General features: G+C 34.5%; 1 protein-coding gene across 1 annotated transcript in view; it reads right to left on the bottom strand.

The window, feature by feature from the left end:
- Positions 1-23,771, bottom strand: part of LOC149567575 (PHAF1 protein At3g51130) — a 93,866-nt gene extending 70,095 nt beyond the window's left edge. Inside the window, exons 1-3 of the mRNA XM_089820813.1 lie at positions 23,505-23,771; positions 19,135-19,217; positions 16,980-17,054 (exon numbers count right to left, since the gene is read on the bottom strand). Coding sequence (XP_089676939.1) covers positions 16,980-17,054; positions 19,135-19,217; positions 23,505-23,616 — 270 coding nt within the window. The 5' untranslated portion in view covers positions 23,617-23,771. The remainder of the gene's footprint in view (positions 1-16,979; positions 17,055-19,134; positions 19,218-23,504) is intronic.
- Positions 23,772-24,734: the final 963 nt, after the last annotated feature.

Genomic DNA, 24,734 nt, shown 5'->3' on the forward strand with positions numbered 1-24,734 from the left:
TCATAAATTGCAATATTATCTCAAATACTTCAATTACTATAAGAAGGTATACTTGGACAGTTGCATCCTGTTGCATACTCTATTTGTTTATCAGCAACCTTTGGCATGCTTCTCTACTAAAGTATCCCGCACTGAATTCCTAAACTATCCATATTATAATGAAATGTTCCAAGGGAAGTGATGTGAAAATGGTACCATCGAAGGTTTTGAATCAAGAAAGCATCTATATTAGAAAACTATAATGTTTCATTAATGGTCATCTTAATTAGTCTTTAGTTTATTAGGAAGTTTTTATTTTTATCTTGTAATGTCCCTTCTATTTGGGGACATTAGAAATATTAAGAAGGGACGTATTTACAATATTAAGTTTGATTATGTGAGCTGAAAATTTATTATTAAAGGTCAAATTAATATTCCAAGTGGTCACAAGAGGACAAGGAGAGATAAGACGAAAAACCTAAAAACGAAGTCGAAGGGTCACCGTTGCGAAAATAAAAGGAGAAGAGACCCCTTCCTTTTGGTATGCTTGATTTTATTATGCAGTTCATTTTTCTCTTTTGTGAGAGTCTTAGAAAGCTTCAGCTTTCAGCTAGTTGGAAGACATAGCCCCTCATGCTAGCAAATAGTGGACGCAAACCCATTGTCCCGGGAAACATTAATTCAGGTGTTTAATTCACGCTTACAAGTTCCTATTCTAGCATTCCAATCTTACTGTTAAATCTATATTTAGGATTGGATTTTTGTACTAGTTATTGTATTGCTGTTGTATAATGCAATAACGTATTTGCGGAGTTGTATGGAAGTTTTTGGTTTTAATATTATAAGTCTGTAATGCATTTCTATATGCCTGAAATCTTGAGTATTATTCTGAAAGGAACTGGTTATTAATTTGTGAAGAATCTTCTAGTTTAAACATCGTATTGTACTCCATTTGCCTATATCTAAGTTTGAATATTATAATTAAGAAGAAGCTGGTTAAACATCTGTCGGTTATTGTACTGTATTCGTTTGTGCTGGAATACATTTGCAAGGTTTTAGTTCTGATTATTTTGTTTATAAGAGAAATCCGCAAATATCCGGTTAGGGATATTCAGTGGTATCAGAGCTGATCTTCCTGCCAGCCTGTGAAGTTTAATTCAAATACAGTAACAAGAGATGGGAGATGCACCCTGTTGTTGCTTCCTATGCAGTTACTAAACAGTTGGTAGCTCGGGTTCATATTCGACCTGACTGGGCTGTGGTGTTTATTGTTCTTAAGGATGCTGACAGAGAATACTGTGCCTATAGAGAAGTATATCAGGAGTGTTAGATTCAGTAACAAGAAGAGATCACAGAATTCGTGAGTCACAATATAGGAAAAATACGTGAAGGAAGGTCTTAGGGACTTATATAAGATCGAAAAGCAGGTTTTGTATGTCGTGTGGAGGATTATTTGAATCAAGAAAGAAATGTCACAGGCAGAAATCGGCAAGAGAAATTTTGATTCCAGTTCCGACAATTGACGTAAGTACAGACAGATTATGCAGTAGAATGTGGATTAATTGCATTAATTGTATTCCATGCATCTAAACAGATACTTTGTTAGCCAAATAATTTAGTGTTTGGATTGAGCCATTACCAGTAAGAACAGTTCATGTGAATCATCCCAATCGTTTGGAAGGCACTCTGCAGTCAAGTAAATCATCAACGAATTGGGTCACAGACTGAGCCGCTTTTTATCTGCTCCACCTTCACTTGACAGCATTCTTTTCCATTATCAACAGACGTCTCAACTCACACATCAAGGAAAGAAATCATGGGTTGTTGATGCCATAGTATACTAGAGATTGCGGGTTGCAGTAAAAATCACAGAGGCTAGGCACTCATAGCATAGTCATTGCAGACTCCACACCATGGGGAAATAACTATTGGCAGCTGAACTATCGGAGAGATTACATTCTGGGCCACCTTCCCTACACCAGCTCACAGGTCGACTCACACAAGACAGTTACGTCCAAGGGTCACAGCATCATCCATAACCACTGCAGGAGTCAAATTTTCTTCAAACGCACGGGTTTTCAGCTACAGTTGACAGTAAGGTGGTGTAACTGATATCTTTGGCAAATTTATTGGTTGCTTTGGGTTCCAAGACAACTAGAGGCATTCATCAGAACCGCTTTCTTGTAACGTTTATGGCATCTCTTCCGAGAATATTGGTATTTTGAGAATGAGTTGGCACGATTTGGTCAAGATGAGAATGTCCAGAACTATTGGTTCCATTAGCTGGTGAATGTTGTCGCAACTCCACATTCAGAAGTAAAGACCAAGACGTGTCTTATCCATTCCTCACTACAGGAAGGAGCAAACGTGTCTTATTGTGGTTTTACATCAGTTTGGGAGTTGTAACGCCAGGGAAGATATGAAATACATGGAGATCATAAGCGGACTGTTTGACAAGTGGAGTTACTGGCAACAGATTAAAAACTGACGGGTGGCCTCACAATTATAACGTCTGCAGTGCAGTGTTTATAAAAAGGTTTACATTTGTCATTGACTATTCTGGCAACGGGAGAAAAATTCACTCATGTCATTCTGCAAGGACTTGGAGACAGCTCTTGTAACGGCCATAGTTATAGGGAACGACAGATGGCACTTGGGAATTTTGTGAATGACTTCAAACACCATTTTCACTAGGAGAATATAGTCTAAAAAGATTCGAAATATACTTGTGAATAATTTTATTATATTTTCAGAACCTTATTTAATTTGACCACTCGCTTAAATGGGCTAAGTAAGAAAGGGACGGTGATTTGTTACCCTTCTGGTATCAGTGTAGTCAAAATGTTCAGGAAGATCATCGAGAAGTTGCATTGATTATTTTCAACCCTTTAGCGGAGACGATTGGAGGTTTTGAGACCACACTTTTCTACACTGCAATCGGTATTTGTAAAATCCTTGTTAGAATTGCTTCTTTAAAAGCAACTGGATCTTTTGTGGAGTATATTCAAACTGATAATAAAGTTCTGATACCAAGCATATTAATGTATCACAACAATGTCTTGCTAATGGAGGTCAAGAGGTAGCTGCTATTGCCTTTGAAATGTTAGATGACTTGGTAGAATCTCCAGTGCTTGTCTTGGGTTATCTATACTGCCCTTGTTCAGTTGCTCTTGAATTGTGTTCCAGGTTAAAAACTTGAAGCAAGTACTCATCATCAGACAATACAAATCATCTCATTGCTAGCTAAGTTCAAACTTAAAGCTTCATTATTTACAGTGGTATCCGGGTCGGAATATGTCCTCGTGCTCCTATTTTTAGTGGAGTCCAAGAGGAAACAAGTTTGACGTTGGAAGTGGAACTACACACATATAAGGTTCTAAAGTCAGTCTGCATAAATTGTGAAATTAATATTGTGAGCAGCTTTGAAAAGATGTAATGCATTAAGCATCAGGGGTCTCACAATGATCCGGTTGACCACCCTTCAAATCTGAGATTAAGCAGTATTAGTCACAAAGATTTCAATCAACCTAGTGGCGAGCATTCAAACTGAAGTAGTTGTGCAGGAGATTGTCACAAATCCTAATTTTTGGCACGAAGACTTAGGCATCTATTTATAATTGTCAAAGATTTATGTTGCTGTAAACAGTGTGTTACAATGTGTCTGTTATTCAGGGTTAGTCTATAAACTGGATAACAACTTTCAACAATGGGAAAAGATTTGGATAGTATCAAGCAGGGTACTATGAAGCCCCACGAGCACTTAACCCAGAATTCAAAATCCATTATGAGAGCAAAAATAGTCGACATGCATAGAGAGTATAAAGAACTTCCCATCCAGATTCAGCATGGTTTATCATTCAATGATTATGTGGATTTTCATCTAGAGCAACAAAATAAGACGGATACAGGAAAAAGAGGGTATTTGGAATTGTTTCAAGATCTTCTTGCAAGGGGCCAAGGCAAAAATAAGTACGAGGAGTTTCCAGAAAATCATGATCAGTGAATAGAGGTTATTGAAAAAAAAGAGCAGTCAACTACCATTGTTTTACAACCTTCCAGCAACCATGTAGAAGATGTTACCCAAAGTACAAGTTTTTTTGTTGGTGAAGTGGAGGTTAGTATTGACAAACAGATGGATGAGGACGATCGCACACGAGGTAATAACAGTTTGGAAATTTTGTGTGATGAACCATATAATACCCATGCCCATGACAGAAATTCAGGGGAACAATCCAAGATGACACTACAAGTTGAGTTGATGAGCAATATCAACATGATAATGAAATGTATGCATTTAGAAACCAGCTAAGGGTTAATGAAAAAATGGTTGTGGCATCTTTGGTACGTTACGACAACACTCACAAAGTGGTTGAGGATCTCTACAGGAAGGTTCAAAAGGGAATGAAAGAAGAATAGCTTGTTTCTGATTTGCAAGTGATCAAAACAGGCCTTGAAACTATGAAATTAGAATATTTGTATTTGCTTTCCGACAAGGATCACATTTTTTAGGTTGCTGAAACACATTTTGATCAGCTGAATAAAGAAGGGAATGAGATTAAGGAGCTCAATAGTGAGCTCAAAGAAGCACACGAGGCATTGAATGATGCTCAGTTTTCCCTTCAGGAAGCAGAAAATCCAATCAAGCTCATGGAACTCTCTCAAAAACATGAGAATAGAATGAGGCAGGAGTTCTTCCAAGAAGTCATTGACGAACTTGAGAGCATTCAACAGATGAATGACTTGGATAGCTGCCCCAAATGGTTAAGTAGCAAAACTTCAGAACACTTTCAGCTTGTTGACAACCCTTTGTTTGAAGTTGTTGCTGATTGGACATCCGAACAATCCTCTTTTTGTGTTAAATGTGGGATCATCTCTTGTTTGTCATGAAGAGGAAGAGTTTGATTTCAGACCTTGGCAGTGAATCCGGATCTCAGCAAGGGAATAATGAATCAATTTTTGTTGTTTATCAATTGATCAACCCCATCATATTTTTCGTTTTCACCCCATTCAGGAGTTGGGTGAATTTTCTTCATCAGCCTCTAAACAGTTCTTGGTGGAGTAATTATGTGAGGCTTGTGGTTAGATTCTCAACATCTTTCATATTCATAGCACGTATGCGCTTGGGAATTCTCCAAGTTTATGGCGACAGTATGAATTTTGATGTCCATGGGATGGTGGTTTTAGCTTTTGAGCAGATCATTTCTTACCTCATCCATTTAGGTCAGGTCTTCACATTCTACTGGATTATACATGGACCCTGGATATATTTTTATCTCATCATAGTAGCGAGGCAGCGTAACAAAGTTTGGGATCCAGGTGTTGGGAGATTGTATCTATGGCTGGACGAGGAATTTATTGTGATTCTATTCAGTTTGATGTTGAATATGGTGATGATTAGTGTTGCTTAGTTTACAGGCGCAACGTTTCTTCGTAGAGTAATACAGGATCCAGGAATTCAGTTGACAGGTGGCTTACAGAGTGGTACCACGCTTCACAGTTTGGCCGGGCTTCTTGTTAGTTTAGGCTACTAGGTTAACTACAGATTTATAGGGGATCCTGGTACATATTGCTTGAGGGGAAGCAATCTCAAGGAGGGGAGATTTGTAATGTCCCTTGTTTTTGGGGACATTAGAAATATTAAGAAGGGACGTATTTACAATGTTAAGTTTGACTATGTGAGCTGAAAATTTATTATTAAAGGTCAAATTAATATTCCAAGTGGTCACAAGAGGACAAGGAGAGATAAGACGAAAAACCCAGAAAGGAAGTCGAAGGGTCACCGTTGCGAGAATAAAAGGAGAAGAGACCCCTTCCTTTTGGTATGCTTGATTTTATTATTCAGTTCAGTTTTCTCTCTTGTGAGAGTCTCAGAAAGCTTCAGCTTTCAGCTAGTTGGAGGATGTAGCCCCTCATGCTAGCAGACAGTGGACGCAAACACATTGTCCCAGGAAACATCAATTCAGGTGTTTCATTCGCTCTTATAGGTTCTTATTCTAGCATTCCAATCTTACTGTTAAATCTGTATTTAGGATTGGGTTTTTGTACCAATTATTGCATTGTTGTTGTGTCATGTAATAATGTATTTGCGAAGTTGTATGGAAGTTTATGGTTTTAACATTATAAGTCTGTAATGCATTTCTATATGCCTAAAATCCTGAGTATTATTCTGAAAGGAATTGGTGATTAATTTGCGAAGAATCTTCTAGTTTAAACATTGTATTGTACTCTATTTGCCTATATCTGAGTTTGAATATTATAATTAAGAAGAAGTAGGTTAAACATCTATCGGCTATTGATACTGGATTCGTTTGTGCTGGAATACATTTGCAAGGTTTTAGTTCTGATTATTTTGTTTATAAGAGAAATCAGCAAATATCCGGTTAGGGATATTACATGCCTTCAGTTCACGATTGTTTCTTTTAGAAACACCGTCTTCGTAAATCAATATAAGGAGCTTCCATCTCCATTGTTTAATAACAACAACATTGATTTACCATAACGTGATATCAAAGCGGTTGATTTTTGAGCCTCTTCTAATCTAGAATTTCTTTCAAAAATTTGTTTTTCAATTTTTTGAAATAAGAATTGTTTGAGGTAGTTTACAAAATTTTGTGATTTGTCTTCAAAGATTTTTGCTAAAAATCGCAAGCTTGGTTGAGAGTTTTGATTGTCCAATTTCTTGGTTTTAGCAAAAGTCTTTGATTTTCAAAGGTTAAATGTTGCTTGTGTGTGCATGTTGTTACTTGCATGTACTTGCATTTTCTTACATGTGCTGTTTTACCATGCAAAGTCTAGTGTTTTGTTGCATGAAGAATTTTTTGATGGGTTTTCACAATTTTTCCCCTTAAAAATTTATGATGAGTTTACATAAGTTTACCCTTCAAAATTTATGATGAGTTTTAATAATTTTTTCCTCAAAAATTATCTGGCAGGTTTATAATTTTTTCCTCTAAAATTATCTAATGGATTTATAATTTTCTCCTCAAAAATTATTTGTTGGGTTTATAATTTTTTCCTCAAAAGTTATCTGGTGGGTTTATAATTTTTTCCTTAAAAATCATCTAGTGGGTTTTACCGTTTGTTTCTCAAAAACTAAGCTTTTTCTGCTTTGATCCGTGACTCAAATTTTTTTATTTGGTTTTGATCGATTTTTCACCTCAAAAATCGTGTGGCTTTTACGATTTTTTTCCTAAAAATCATATGCCTTTATGCAATCTATTTTGGGGCATCATGCTCATCTACAAATAAGGAAGGGTTTTCCGATTTTTCCTCAAAATCGTGGCAGCTATTCTTAGTATGTATCTGGCTATAGAGAAGAGCGGCTCTGTAATCCAGCATTAGGTTGGAATTTTGTGATGGATTCTGGTCAAAAGATTTGTTGATTCTAGGAGGGTTAGGGACAGACTCATATGAGTGGCAAAGCCAGTCACAGGCTCTTGTCTGTTGTTGCAGAGCATTCTGAAGAACGGAGCACCCTTCTCTGTTATTTTTTGGATGGATTTTGGCTCCTTGGTCGTTAACATTTTTCAAACCCACAAAGGGTCTCAACAACAGCAGAATGTCTTGAAGAATTTGTGACCAAAAGACAACAATTAGACTGTTACCATTAAGGGAGGGTGTTAGAATATAATAATGGTTCTTTAATGGTCATCTTAGTTAGTCTTTAGTTTATTAAGTAGTTTTGATTATTGTCTTTAGTTTGCGATTGTTTCTTTTAGAAAGATCATCTTTGTAAATCTATATAAGGAGCTATTATCTCCTTTATTTGGTAACAACAAAAACAACCACATGAATTTATCATAACAATCTATACTAAGGTAAAGATATACTCTAAATCATGAGAAACTAGTCAATCCTAAACAAACTGAATATAATATATTTCTTTGGTGAGACAGGATATTCAGATGCTCACCACATTCACAATTGGCAATCGATAACCATCAAGACCCCTCAAATTTACACACAAACTAGAGAAACTAAAACACTACATGGGGCAATTGTACTATTATACTCTTTCATTCAACAATAAATTGAAATTACCCCATAAATTTTGATAATTGCAAGGGAAGTTTTTGTAATAAACAAGTGGAAAACAACACTAATCATTGTCTTGGACTAGGAGAAAGATTTAACAATATGTAAAGGTGAGTTAGTGGTTTTGAATTCATTCGCGTAATCTTTCTAAATTAATTTTTCCTCATCCTTATGATGGATAACTAAGTCCAATCCAAAGCATTGTCGTCTTCAAGGACTCTGAAAAACTCACCCCACTATAAATGCGTTGAGAGTTCAATTTTTTAGCATTGAACTTGGTGTTGTTATAGAAAACAATCGATATTAGTATTACTTGGGTGCCTCATGCCACCGATATAAAGACCCATTGAAATGTATTTAACATCAGATCTAAACTTGATGAGATTAAGAAGAAAGCAAACTTTTGCTTTTATGTTTACGACATTTGCCATGGAACTAAACAGTTGCAATGAAGTGACCTTCAATCTAAAATTAAAGCATACTTTTATTATTGTTTATGAGACTTATAGAGAAGACAAGCATAATGATGGTATTAAATTGCTCCAAGAGAAACCCTTTGACATAGTATAAAGCAATGAACAAAATAAAAGAGCTCAGTTTGATGTTTGAAATTATTTTGCCACTTTCATAACAATATTTATGAAGATCAATGTGCAGGTATTGCTCATGACATGGTAAATATCTAAGTTACTAGATTCGCTCTAGAAAAATGAAGTTTGAAAGTCAGTTCACTGCAATGTCGGATTCGGTTCGAATTTGCTCAAAATTCTGCCACAGTAAGGTAAATTTGCTCAAAATATCTCAAAAGAACCCTATAAGAATTTTGGACAAATTTGGAAAATTATTGATTTGGACATAGGAACCCAAAACAAATGTAAGGCAAATTTCTCTGAAAATGTCATTTTTATTAGACTTTTTTCGTAAAGATTTTTTGCCAACTTAGGTCTATTCAACCCTCCAACCTTAAAAGTGACCACTAAAAAGATCAAAAGGGTTGTTTTATATGACATTTGTGCATTTGTAAATGTAAATAAAAAGTTCTCGCCTTCATTTGTGTATGAACTTATTTGCTGCTACACATTTTATATATATTGTACGGACGAAACCAAACCCAACTCAAAAAAAATTGGATGAATCTCAAACCCACATCCGTACTAGAATCTGAACCGGCAACTTAGGTAAATATTAAAATGTAGTGTCCCACTTTTGTAAAAGCTTTATGGAACTTCCCTCCTTGATGTCCATCTTTACATTGTAACTCCTTCCAAGGTCTCAAATTTGTGCAGGCATCATGAAACAACCACAGGCATCTTATTCGTTAATAAAAACAAATACTAGATTTCATATTGGACCTCTCAAGAAACAATTTGATCCAGAACTTTATATTATCTGTCAATTTTTTGAGAAAAATAGGTTAAACGTTTCAGATATTTCTTTGTCCTAGATTCTGAGTGTCAGCTGCCAATTTTTCAGAAAGGTAGCTTTCTCCATAGAATTTGGATTTGACTTTTCAGATGAATTATTTTGTCACTGCAGTTGCACAATCACTATGAGTATCTTTCATTCAAGGCACATACACCATCCTCTAAACTTATAAGTACAATAACATGTTCATTGCACGACCCAGATCTTTGGGAAGGCATGCACATAATGATAATATACTATCAGATCTAGACTGCACACTTAATGCTTTCAATGCAATAGCTTGATCATTGTGCTCCCCTCAGTCTATTAAGTAGGCATGCCTAGATTGAGGAGATGGTTTAGACGTCTATGCCTGTTACAGTGAAAGACAAACACTTATCCTCTTTGAGAGCTCTACCAAGGTTTCCATCAACCTCCCCAATTCATCCCACTTTTTCCCTTTGTTATCTCAGTCGCATCTTTATTTAATGTTTTATGTTCTTATGTTGAATCATCATGTTCTGTTCTTCTGTTAATATTATAAGTTCCTGATTTCTTCAATTATGTGCCTGCCTTTTTGTGTTTTCCCCAGTATCTGTGCTATATAAGGTGGTTAGACAAATGAGATAATATATCCTTTGGTTTAACCTTTAATGCTTTGTATTCATTTTGGACAGTTTGTCTGATGCCGAGATAAAGGGTTGAAAATTGCAATGATTTGGGAAATAAAGTGACATCATTGAATGTGCCTGCCTTTTTGTGTTTTCCCCAGTCTCTGCGCCATATAAGGTGGTTAGGCAAATGAGATAATATATCCTTTGGTTTAACCTTTAATGCTTTGTATTCATTTTGGACAGTTTGTCTGATGCCGAGATAAAGGGATGTAAATTACAATGATTTGGGAAATAAAGTGACATCATTGAAATGCAAAATTATTGTGAAATGTTCTCTTTATGAAATAAGATGTAATAATAAAATCAAAATATAAAAGAATAAGAATAACATTTTAATTAAACATATATAAATTAATAAATTTAACATATAATGTATTGATATTTACAATTTAGTTAAGCTTAATGAATGGTCAAAAGACATGAAATGAAAAGTTGTGACTCCCTCAAAGATGGGATATAAAAGGGAGAAAAGACCTTCATTTGAAATGGATGGAGAAAGAAAGGGAGAGAAAAGGGAAGGTGTGAATCAAGAAAGAATTTCTGGAAGAGGAAAAGGAATGAGAAGAAAATAAGTTAATGACTCCTCCAAAAGGCAAAGACTATAAAGAATTGTGTCTCTTTCAAAGAGCAACAATAATAGAAGGTTGTAACTCTTTCAAAGGACAGAAATGATGAAGGGTTGTGACTCTTCTAAAGGGTGGTAATGTGAGAGGTAGTGACTATAGCAAAAGGAAAATATGATGAAGAGGTGTGACTCTCCCCACCCTAAAATATGAAAAGGAGAAAATTTAATTTAAGGAGGGGCAAGAGAGACTAATTAAGAAATGAATTTATTACTCTCGAGTCTTGAAGGGCAGCAAGGGAGGGTGGTGACTCAAGTATTATAAAAGGTGGTGACAGGCCAATGAAGTAGAGAAGAGATCACTCTAATCATTCAACAGACACTTATCAATCATCACTTGTGAATCTGCAAAAGCAATCATGAATTATCAAATCAAGCAAACAATCGATCAGCAAACCACTCAATCAAATTTGCATTCATTCAATTCACCAATATATCAAACCAGCACACATTACATCATCACTCATCAACCACCTAATCAACAATCTCTTGATCATAACCCACCAATACCTCAAATCATAACATCAAAAGAATTCGTTCAGTCGATGAATCATTCATAAAAATATCAGGCATTCAACAACAATTGAATCATCGATCAAGTCTGAATATTAATTAGCATCACCAATTGCATAATCTTTTATCAACAGCAGAAATAAGAATATGTGCAGCAGGCAATTTATGGCATAACCTCTAAAATTGTTATGGTATGAAAAAATAATTATATTACTTATGCAGATGCATTTGTGTCAATTATATAGATGTGAATAAATATATTCATGCCAGATTATATGCAGACATGATTGCTTGAATCTAACATAAATAATCTATGCATTTATTAATGTGATTTTCTGTATCAATCATGTTGAGAAAAGGGAGGGTGCAGAGGGGGAATGGCAGAGGATCCCTCACTAGGTACACCACCTCATGAGAATGGTTAAGGACTACACGAGGCCGAAGGGGATAGTTTCTACTCTTGGGCCTAAGGTTTAGAGTTATTTTAAGGGCACCCTATTAGTCTCCTCTACAAACCCCATATTGATCAAATGTTGAAATAAATTATGAGTGGATTCTCAATCATAAGAAAAGGGAAGGATGGCATGATAGAGGGGAATGACGCACAAGCCTCACTAGGTACATCAGCTAGTGAGAATGGTTAAGGACCACATGAGGCCAAGGGGGACAGAGTTTCCACCCTTAGGTCTGCGATAGGGTATATTTGGGGCCACCTTATCATGTCTCCCATCACAAAACTCATTACAAAAAACAACATGATCATTTAGATTTGTTATGTAAATATATATTTGTTAACATTGTAAATGGATGTATCTCTATAATTAGATCCACACTGTTGTCTAGCTTGGTTGCAGAGTTTCTAAACAGAATTATATCCACATTATTATCTAACTCGGTTGCAGGATTTTCCTAAACAGACTTATCCCATCTTATTCTTAAGTTAGGATTATATCTCCTGACCATATTATGCTCCTTACTTCATTTGGGTCTGCGAATTGAAGGCAAAGTACAGGATGATCAAAGAAAGGAAGATTACATGTTGAAGATTTACTGCACAGACTGAAATCATATGAAACCTTAAGTGCTCTTTCAAGCAGGCACTACAGGCTGGGAAGACTGCAGTCTTTTCTGACAGGGTAGGTTTTGCAGCAATTGATGGACATGGACATGAACACAGGTGTTCAGCGGAAATAGAAGGGAAGGCAGCCACTAGAGGACAAGGGTTTAACTATCTTCCATTGCCAAATAATATGATTGTTTATACTAATGCAGAGATGGAACTGCTTGCTCAAACCACTCTTGAGAACTGTTAGAATCAATCTGTCATTCAAAGAAAAGCTGCCTGTTGAGAATTGTTAGAAACAATCTTTCATTAAAAGAAAAACTAAAAAGACTTAGAATCTTTTTTGTTTGCTTGAATCAAAATTCCCTACATTCCAAAAGGATTTCTTGATTTTCTTGATTACTGTATTGGTTTTTCCAGGATAAAACTAGTATATATACATTCTTTTGCAAAATGTGAAATTTTGGTTCTTTAAATAGGCAGCAAGCAAAAACAGGCTATTAATAAGCCTTTTTGAACAATGGGGAGGTCAGGTTTTAGCACTCTCCTTGACACCCGATTTGACAGCACTCCCGTGGCTTAGAGCTAAAAATAATCCACCTCAACTTTTCTTTTTGTTCCCCTGTGCCCTAAGAAATCTGGTGCCAAGGAGAGTGCTAAAACCTGATCTCCAGAAGTGGTAAATTTAGCGCTCTTGTAAAGATGATAACGAAGAATGCCTTAAAATGGGATGATTGAGAATGACCGATTATTCTATTTCCAGTGAGTACAAATTTATTCTTTCCAAGAATTCTTTCCCTTGCAACAAATGTGATTATCCTCATTCAAGATTAAACTTCTAATCATTTCAAAAAATATTAAAAATTAAAATATACTTCTGATAATTTTTAACTGAATAATGATTTTCTTTTTTGTTTTTTGCTTTTTTTTAATAGGTAAAAGGCCATAAGGGCCAAAGTCAGAAATAAATTTGATATCCATTTTTGTGAGTTTTCCAAGATTAGGAATGGATAATTATCTTTGATTAAAGTAGTCATTTGGCACCAACTTTTTAACTTCCATATTTGTAGTTCTACTTTTTTGATATCCTTATTGAAGTACCTGCCAAAATAAAATAAGCTAAGCTCAAGTTGTTAGAAACGCAATTAATACATTATCAAATACAAGTAAGCATTTTCTATTCTATTGTACAATTGAAATATGCTTTAGAATTTAATCTGGCATTTACCAAAGCTACCTTCTTGATCTTAGTACTTTAAAATTGATGTTTCTTTCAATATTTTTAGACATTATTAAATTTTATTTTGACTGATTAGAATTAATTTATAATTAACGAAGTTTCAACGATAAGAGATCCCTTTTAGGATATGCCTCCGTGATAGAGGGAGCGACCTAAGGATCTATATTTGTTGACATCCAATGATATTGATTCAGAGGGAGTAGACCATGTCGAGATGGTCTCTCTAACTTTCAATTGAGGTAAATTATCGCTGAAGAACATACAGCTGATATTCTCACCAAGTTTCATACCAAAATAAAGTTTGTGCATTTGGGGTTGTAAAGAAAGAAGCCATTGTTGAGAGGGAGCCTTAGCCTTAGTGATTTCTTGAAATAACCCTTATTGGATTCTTCTCTATAAGAGAGAAGCTTAATGCAGAACTCGTGTTGCACTCTCTGGGAGTGCTTGTGATGGATCCACCTTCTAGTATGGTTCATGGTGGATGCCATGTGTATGTGATGCCATTACAACACCACATAAGAGAATCTGTGGTGACATTGTGTAAACTCCTTTGTCATATGTGTGACTGACTTTATGGGCCCCCTGTGTACATTATTGAAAGGTGACGATCTTTCTGATAATATACACTTGTATACAACATTGTAAGGTGACGACTTTACAATGTTCACTATCATGACAAATATCATGCTGACTTGATATTCATGGAAATGTCTTGATAGTTAATATCTCTTAAGACTTATTGATAGATATCATGCTGGCTTGATATCAATTGTGTATCAATATGCTCTTCATGAGATAATCATGGGGGATATTAGGTGAGGTAATATTTGTGAACATGCCATGATAAGTTACGGTAGACATTACGTGACGTGACGTTAGTGCGCATATCATAACTAGGATATACAAGTATCATGTGACTTAGTATTTTGTATACTCCTTGATATCACATGTGGGTGATGTCTAAACCAATTCATACTTAGTCATCTTCCCTAGATAAGAGGAAGTGTTAAAGATATGGTAGTGTCAGTCAGAATTCAAGGATTGATTTGATAAATCTGTATGCGTATGAGCATGTATGTATACTAGTTCATCATATCAACTTCCATAAATGCATACACATACATAAATAATGAGAACTGTTATTGCCATCAGCGAAATAGCTCTTGAAATTGACCAAATTATCATCATCAAACTAAGTATAAATTTTGAAGCATTCAATATCTTGGATCATGTTTGATCCAGCAAACAAATCGTGGTTATGATTGTTTATTCCAGATCAAAGTTTGCAGATGATTAGTTTAACCTAATCACGCCTGATCAAGATCAGATCCCTTAATAAATGCTCTTCAATACCTAATCATGTCTCTTCATGAAGAGATGTTTGGTGAATAGACTTGACCATCTATGATTGTGTCCCTCGGAGCAAATATAATTTAACGATCCAAACAAGAGATATGACCATCGAAATCAATAAATGTTCTGCCTCTTGGGGATCAAATACCTCTAGTTCTGATTCAGACCTGTGAATTTATAATCAGTATTTTTCAATACTGATTGAGCATTTTAACATATATCAATGTTATCAAATGAATATTTCAAAATTCCTTGTTTTTTCAACAGTCATCCCCTTAAGAATGCCCTAAGTATCTCATACCCAAAACACGTCATGTTGTCCCCTACCATCCCCATCCTAGAAAATAGGAGTACAGCTTTCTTTCTATATTAATTTTTGTGGCAACCCTTGGGTTCCCTTGCATTCGGCCCAAGGTCCCCCACATGAGCCTTAGTTCCCTATGGATCCTCTTGAAGAGCCCACAAGGAACCCAAGATGCCTAGGAGGGACCCTTGGCAAGCCCAATGGGGAACCTCCAAGGACTTGGACCGTGACTGCACCCTTATGGGTATGGTGGGTAGGGGATCCTCACCTAAAGGTTCCAAATACTGAAAAAAAGAAAATCTAATAAGATCCTTGACCTTTGAGCAAGATTACATGGTTGAGACTCGATCTTTTTAAGACCTGACTAATCCTTTTCTAGACAAAATGTAAAATCAAGGCTTAACCCAGAAGAGAAGAGACAGATGTAGAGAGCAAGAATTTGCTGAATTATCAGTACTCTCAGCAATGCTTTGGTGATTTTGGCACAGCTAGGGTTGTAAAAAGTGGACTCATAGAAGCTACTGGTGCTGTTTATAACAAGCTCAATGTGGGTCGTCCTGTTCCTACTAGCACTGCTGACAGATTTTTTTATGATATCCATGGGTACACTAATAGACTAACCAATAGGTAAAACAGGGCACAAAATATGCTTGATCAAATGTCAACAGCTGTAATGGTGACAACAAAGCAGAATCTTCAGTTGTATCTAAACATCTCCAGTTGGGATTCCTCTCTTCAATTCATGTTATGAAGCGATTCACCTGGACTGAATGAAAAATATCATAAAGAAACGTATCAAGAGGACGATGAACCAAATGCAAGCTACAATAGACCATTTTAATTCTAAGCTGCAGGGGTCTGACAGGCACAATAATTTAGTGGGACCCATGCCTTCTTTAAATCCATTGGCAATGCTTCGAACTGAAATTTATAGTTGACTTTTTGGTTGTAAAAATTTAGTATACAAAGAGTCCCCTTGCATGATCAGTTATCATTTACGAGTTGTTTATTTTGAGAGTAGGCTGACCTTTTTTGCTGATGCTTTATTCTGCACTCTGTGCAGTTGTTGCTTAGTCTTAATGGTACCATTTTACTTGATACTTGAAGATAACTTTACTGAGGTACCATTAGAAGCACAGAATATAAACAGAAATCATATGATGAAATATATACTAACAATCTAGACCATGAAATCTTTCAATTTGCCTTCGATTGTCATGTCTAAAATAGTGATATGAATATCAGGATTTAACTGTGTGATTTTGAGTCAAACTCGATGACCCATATCTCATGAAATATGGGTCATCGAGTTTGACTCAAAATCACACAGTTAAATCCTGATATTCATATCACAATTTGACTAGCTGTGGAAATGATCTCCTACTTATCAATGTCTAAAATACTATCACAATTCATGTATCCTTCAAAATTTCAAATTTTTTTCCTCATAACCTACAAATCAATCATGTTTATGTTAGTTACACCATATAAGAAGAGAAGTTTTTAAGGAAACTTGAACAATATATGTGTTATAAGTGCCATCTTTATAACTTCCACTATTAGCAAAGAGCAAGCAACTAAAAAGAGCATCTACAAAAAAGAACAGAATTGAATACTACTAACAAACATGTAGCCTTCAGAAGTTGTTTTTCAAATTATGTCCGAATCATGTCAATTTTCTTTAGAATATAATAAATGAATTTTTTCTTTTGTTTAAATGAATGAAATTCAGGTTACAAGCACAACCTCTCCAACTCTACTTGTTAGCGAAGAGAATGGAACTCAAAATATACCTGCGAAGAAGACTCAAATCGAAGATGAAAGCCATGATCGGGAAAGCTGACAACAAGGTCCAACATCAAAGGCTCCTATACAACACAAGGAACAAAAAATGAATGTCTGTAAATTAAGGATTAGAGCCGTGACATCTCAATAGAAAAAAGAATAATTATAAGGAATGACAAAAGACCAAAAAACAAAAATATCTAACCATATTATCAAGGCAAACTGATTTTAATAGTAGATATCTTTCAAAGTTTAATTTAAAAAATAATAGAATATAAAGAAACATGAACACTGAAATACTTCCTAGAAACACTTACTAATCTAATCTTTGAGGAGAGCTGTGTGTAAAAAAATAGTACACAACAAAAATGATGCCATACCACAAGCTTTTATTAGGAAAATCCTTTCAGAGGAAAAAACGGACTCCAAAGCAGGAAATAATTGTATCATCAACAACAACAGGTTACAGAAAAATTACACGAACATCCCTCACAAGAGTATCACCAAGACGAGATCTAGAGCAATTTTGGCAGCATAACAGTATCTATAAAACTAATACATGAAGCCATCAAATGGTACTTTATAAATCATGAGCTAGAACCACCCAAAACAAATGTCCAAATCCTTTGTTATAAATCCAACATCCAAATCCCAAGATTAATGCACAAGCTAGAAAAAACATATTCCTTCCACCAGTTATAAACTCATCATAACCTACTGACCAACTGGGACACTCCATTTTGGCTCCACGAAGAATACAAAGGCCATGCAAGAGGGAAAATATGCTGCCCCTTGACCTCATTGGGGTTTGCTGCCCCCATACCCCTGCTTTCAAGTTTAAAAACAAAAGAAGTAATTGATGGGGAAATTGTCTCATCAAGTTGATGTTTTTACGCCCACTACACTGAGTTCAAATAATGAAGAGTTTGCCTTGAAAGATGATTAGAGGCTTCCCTTCAGTACAACATTTCATTTTGTACTTGTTTTGATAACATGTTATTCATTGTAATTGTCTTTATAATATTTTTAATATAATAGAAATCTTTTATTTTCCATTTCGACAATTTTATTTTGTATTCTATTTTTTACTGATTTATTTTTCTTTCTTTCTTTGTTTAGTATGGTGTACTTTCTCCTTTCTTTCTATGATTTTTTATGTTGTTTTTGTATCCATATTTTTCTGTTTTTTGTTTATTATTTTCTTTCACATCAGTGGGCCCCCTTTTCCCCTTCTTGCAATTTCCCACCTCTCTCACTCTATTTAATCTTGACAGGTCTGCAACTTTAATCATTTCTCCTTGCTCTCTCTTGCTTCATGCTGATGATGGATCAGGGAGTGTGATTTGAAATGTTGATGCAAAAATCTAAACACAATCAAACCCAGAAATTCTTACAATAATAGTAAATTAGTAGTTTGATATTCAATGGTCATTGATTTGATGTTCAAGTATTTAGTATTTGCCATTTTACTTTGATACTGTTATACATATGTTCATAACTAGCATTTCAGGTACTATATGTATAGTATTTAGTATAAATATCACCACCCGCCATCAACACTTGGTGTCCCCAAAATGATGCCCTTTTCCCACCGTCCCAGAATCTCATCCTACCATCCCCTCACCACCTGTCCCCTAGTGCCCGTGTTACACTAAATAAAAGTATATTATGTTCACAGGTACAGCTCACAAATACAACTCAAATGATAATTCAATGCTTGCTTGCTGGCATATTCTGATATAAAATGTTGTTACAAAGTTATGATGCAGCTGGAACTGGACGGATAAAGGAAATGGCATACCCACTGATAAAGAATAAAAATTAAGGTTTTAAAGTATTAAGCTTCACTTGGGTATGGCGCCTAAGCAAAACCATAGGTGTAAAGGGGATCATAGACCCAAGACCTTACCAATAATACCTGAAGGCTGATAACATAGCTTAGTTCAAATATTAATTTTTGTAAAACATTTTTAGAGTTGTCTCCCTACCATCCCAAAATCAACGAAACATTTATAGACCCAAAAACCCCTATCCCTATGTCTCCCCTTAAACTCAAGACAATGGCTTTTCTGCACATAAATTTCAACTACAAAATAAATCTATAAGTCCTTATCAAGCTATAAATAACTTCTAGTTTGAAAAACAAAGGATATTGTCATTCACCTCATCGTGGTATTTCACATGTACCACATCATAAATGCTTGGATTTTGTTCAATATAAGCAAACGCTTCACAAATTGGAATACCTGCAAGTTAATGCCAAGAGCCAAGTCATTTGCAAGTACACTTTTAATTTAACTACTGAGCAAGGAAAAAACTTGCTATCTTCTAATTGAAAAACAACACTTGCCTATATCCCACGCTGTAATGATATCATGAAAATATATGAAATCTATTTCCCAAGTCATTGACACTAATATTGGCACATATTTATTTGAAGAGGTTGTAATAAATAACCATATTTCAATAAATTCAACTGTAATAAAGTTTTAATAGCATTCTTAAAAAAAGTAAATTAACCAAAAGCAACAATCTATCCTTGCTAACAATATTTACTAAAGATCATCTCGCAAATGTAAGACATTATACCTTCCTCGCCTATTTTATGTTGCATATCATAGACATACCTTGATCACAATATCATTTGAAATACTCCAAGTTAGCTTACTTCTATTATATTATTGTACAATATCATTTGAAACACTCTCACAATAGCATTTGGAACACTCCAAATTAGCTTACTTCTATTATATTATTGTTATACTAATACAAACCAAGGATGATTTTCTTATTTGATTCGTAACTCTTTGTTTTGACTTCCATTTATTTATAATAACTTATGCTTAAATCTTGCATTTGTGTTTGATGGTGATATTTCATCATTGCGATTATGACTGCAAATTTATGAATAACTGAGTACATTTTGGTATGCATTTAGAGTTCTTTGTATGTTTCCTTACAAATGCTTCAATCAAATGAAATTTAGTTATGTCTGGTAAGAACAAATTAGAGGTTTATAGATCAAAATTTTGGTTTTCTGTTAATTTGTGTATCAGCCAAGATCAATCTTGCATGTAAAACAGAAACAAAAACTAGACACCACCTACATCTTTTCCTCATACATATCAATGTTATCAATAGTAAAAAATAAGAGTATTAGAGTTTTGCTTTGTTGGCCTGGATCAACCTTATAATTAAATGTCTAACAAAGATTAAAGAGATTATGCTTCTTAAAGATACACAGTTGTATCATATTAAATGTTGCATTATTTGGGCTTCAATTGGTTGACAGTATAACATCAAGAACTTGGTTCTAGGTTCAGATGATGATGTGTGCTTAGGGGTGAATATTGCTGTGAAGATATTGTAAAAGATGTATTTTAATAATTTGATTTAAAATGACATTCAATTAGACAATTAATTATACTAGACGTTCATGGTGAGATTGATATAGAAGTTATCTTTAGATGTTAAATGTTGTTATGATTTTAAATTGGATGATGATTGTTTACATTATTAATAATAAGATTCAATTTTTTTGTTAATTGGATGATGGATTTAACATCATTTATATTGTTGATAATGAGATTCAATTATTTGAAAGCTTGATGTCAAGTTAAGAATTCATTGTAAAATAGATGAAGCTGTAGAGTTTGTTGAAGTTTGTAGCTGCGATAGAGATCTTTATCTCTGATTTAATGAGGTAGAAATATGTTTGTTATGACCGTTATGGTCATCTTCAGCTGAAAGAGATATATGTGATTATATTTAAGCTTATATTATGCAAAAAGACGTGTCATATGGCCTGCGAAGAGGCATGTGTATGGAAATATGAAGTGTTGTATATGTGGAAATATGAAGGGTCTTACTTTTGGGACTCAAAGAGACCTTCGTGTAAAAGATGAAGAATCTTATGAAATCTATTTAAGTGACTGCTTGGTATGCTGTAAATCAATCAAGTGAAAGCCTTGTACTATGAACATTTCTTGATCAAGTTAACCAAAACTTTGCAACTGACTAGTTTGGCTCCTGACTCGGGAGGGCGATTGCATGGGTCCCATAGACTACTTTAGTCTCGTGGACGTCATTAAAATCTATCATATCATATCATATCAATAATACAGATTTTTGTTGGTATGGCTGGGTTTTTCCCTTCAAGTGGAAGGGTTTTCCTAGGATAAATGTTTTGTGTCTTTGGTATATTATTTATGCTCTTATATTGCTGTTTATCTCTATTTCTGGGCTAAAACATTAACAAATTTTAATGGTAATTATAATATTGTTTTCATGCTATCAACGTTTGTATCTTGTTGATGTAGTTAATTTCATTGTAATGAACTTTATCAATAAAATATTCTTTATCAGAAGTTTTGAAATACAATGCTATGAGATAACTTGTGTAGATGTGATTGACTGTGTCTTAGGTTAGCACTTTGGCAGTATGGTAATATTAAGAACTTATGGGGTAATCGAGTATGCAGAGCATTACAGAATTTGACCGACCTAAGATGAGCGTTAAAGGTCGTTCACCATCTCTCCACATCATGGCATAACAAGACCTTGATAGTGCTATTCTAGTACTAGTGACACCAGATTCTCTTGGTAACTGTGGCCTAGACACACTCTACACAACCATGTTGTGTTTCTTAGTATTGTCCCCATCTATTCTATGTTATTATTTTGGTGTTACGATGTGTATGAATATTTATGTTTTAATTGTCTCAAAATAAGGAACTTAGATTCAGGCTTTTGGGGATTTTTGAAGGCTTGTTTAAAATAGTTTTTTTAATAATGTTTTCAAGACCCTGGGATAGCGCTGTGAGATTTCCACACCATCTCCCCATTCCACATTCCATTGCAAATGGGAAACCCCTCTTTTTGCTTTAGCTATAGGAGTAGTTGCCTTATGTGGTCTTGGTTGGTGGCAATTTTCAAGTCTTCAAGTCTGAGAAATTAATTTGACTTGCTGGGTAGTCAAGTTTGTCAAGGGTATGGGCAAGAGTTGAGCTAAGCTAGTCAAGGATGTGGGCTTGAAACCAAATGATTTGTGATGTTTGCAAATCCTTGTTTTGGCTTCAATTTGATCTTAGAAAGTAATGAAAGGTCGTAGAAGGTAACACTAATCAAAGCATACTGAATTCTGAAATTTAGCTAAGTCTGGAATTTTTTATAAACTCCCCAAATCTAGAATCTTTATCACAATTCCTATGAAGCTGAAACCTATCTCAAACATCCTGAAAGTACTTTTTATAAAACATAACTTAAAGTCAAGGTTGCAAAGGCAGTGTAGGTTTAAAGGATTGAAGAAACTAGTTTCGAAGTGCCATGACGCATGAAGAAACTTTCACTTTGTAATCCAATTGTGACACTCGGTATGCAGAAACTAGGATTGAAGAAACTAGTTTCAAAAAGCCACGGAAAACTTTGAAGATGTAATTGACCCCTTTTTGAAATAAGATTTAATAATAAACAATAATAATGAAATTAAATACTAAACATATAAATATAATATAATTACAAATTAATTAAGTTTAATGAAAAGACAAGGGGAATGTAATGAAGAGTTGTGACTCCCTCAACATAAAATATAAAAGGGAAAAGAGTTAGTTTATGAAGGAAAAGTGGGAGAAAGGAATTAAGGAAGCATTAATGGAAGAAGAAAGGCATGGAAAGAAGATAAGGAAGAGAGTCTTTCAAAGGGTCAACAGTAGTGAAGGGCTCTGAACCTTTTGACATGTGTAATTGCAAAAGGTTGTGACCATTATGAAAAGGCATGACTCCTCACATTAGAGGATATTTAAGAGGAAAGGTTTCATTTGAGGAAGAAGAAAAGAAGCAAAGTCAGGGCAGACTAAAAGTACAAATATTTACAGCAGAAATAAGCAGAGATTTCCAATTAACACAGTCAGCAATAAGCAGCAACAACTATATATTGAAGCAGCGATTATCAGAAATAGCAGAGAGCAATATAAATAAAGCAACAATTAGAATTACTACATAATATAGTATATAGGCATCAACAAGGTAAGAAGGCATCAAAACATGAAGAGAACAAGCAATCCATCTAAGAAGTATCATAAACTGATTTCAGAATTAAAGAAAGGAAACAAACAAAATTCGATAATTGCAAGGGCGATTTAAGGCAATACCAAAAAGAGATCATCACAAAAAACTCGTTTCAAATTGTGATGGAAAACTTTGAAGAAACGAGTTTCGAGGTGCCATTGGGGTATGAATGTAACCAGTTGCCAGCCCAAAAATTCACTCAATAGAAGGGTTGTGTAGCATAAATAGTTTGCAAGATTTTTTTAACAATGTGAAAATTGACCAATTCCCTGACGTACAAACGCTTTGTATTTCGGAATTTATGTCGCCACCTATTTGGTCACACAGGATGAACACCCTAAATGTTGACGTCCTGGGGGCCGTGGAAATGTTTAATTAGCATGAAAATCTACAATTAGGATCGCGAATTTCACTTGTGAAGGTTGTTAATCATTTTTAAAAAAATTAAAAGGTGGGGCAAAAGATACCGAGGGTGAAAGGGCCGAGGGCCAGTCCAGGCTTGAGGTCAAGCGTAATGGATCCCATCGAGCTCCCTTGCCATCTCGATCTTCTGGCTCGATGATCCAGCGCATTCGCCATCTCTGTAACAATTCAATATTTTGTTTCCCCAGCACTTCCTACAGCCTCAAACCTTGCATTCTGTAACCATATGCTCTTTCCCCTTTCCCGTACTAAACAAGGAATCCTTGTTCTCCCACCTCGCCTCCCCCATACGCAATCTAATCATCAGGGATATCTTTTTGTCTTGCGGGCGGGTTTTCTGCCAACAATTCATTCATTCATCCCAACAATTTACACTGGGGAAAACTTTGATCCTACTTGCCAACTCCTTTGATGCTCTATCAAATTTCATCTTCTTTCCTAAAGATATGTCAAAATTTATTAAAAACAAGTGTAATTTGATGGGAAGAGTTGCTTATAGTTATGCAATTAATTATAGAATAATTAATTTTCTATGTAAGCATAATTATAGAATAATTAATTTTCTATGTAAACTTAAAATTATGTAAGGATAGGTAAACTAATGTAATCGTTTATATGCTAATCTTTCAATTGATCTGGTCAAGCAATCAACAGCATAAAAGTATTTTTGAATGTTCCAAAAATATTATATAGTTTCAACATATTTACACATTTTTCAATTGTAATGAATGCTAATTATTTAAAAAGATGATTGGATGTAAACAAAAAGACGAGAAAAATAATGTTCACATTCAAATATTACTTTATTTTCATGCTTACAATTTATTAAATGAATTGTCACCCACTTTAATCCTTGGAATAAGTGCATACTATCCAAAAAAAAATTAAGACAATAATATTTTGCTAAGGCAAATGGAATAACCCTTTTATAAAATAATTTGAAGTTTACAATATTAATTAATTATTTGTTTATTTAATTATTTTGTTATAGGTTAGTTTAAGTTAGTTACAATGTAAATGCATTTAGGGTTCAGTTTGTTTATATTTTAAATTTGAATTTGATAATATCAATTTTTTTAGATGTTTTTTGTATAGATTGTATATTGCATTTATATTTGTTAATTTTTTAGAATATTTATTAATAATTTTATTTTTTTTCTTCTATAAATACTAGATAGTCAATGTTTTCATTAGATTTTAATAGTTTCAATGTATCATTTCATTTCGTTTTAAAATATAGAGTTCAATTATCAATAAACATTTCGATATACTTG

Source organism: Cupressus sempervirens, chromosome 3 (assembly GCF_028749045.1).
Source record: "Cupressus sempervirens isolate cs-2001-9-10 chromosome 3, ASM2874904v1, whole genome shotgun sequence".
NCBI classification, from domain to species: Eukaryota; Viridiplantae; Streptophyta; class Pinopsida; order Cupressales; family Cupressaceae; genus Cupressus; species Cupressus sempervirens.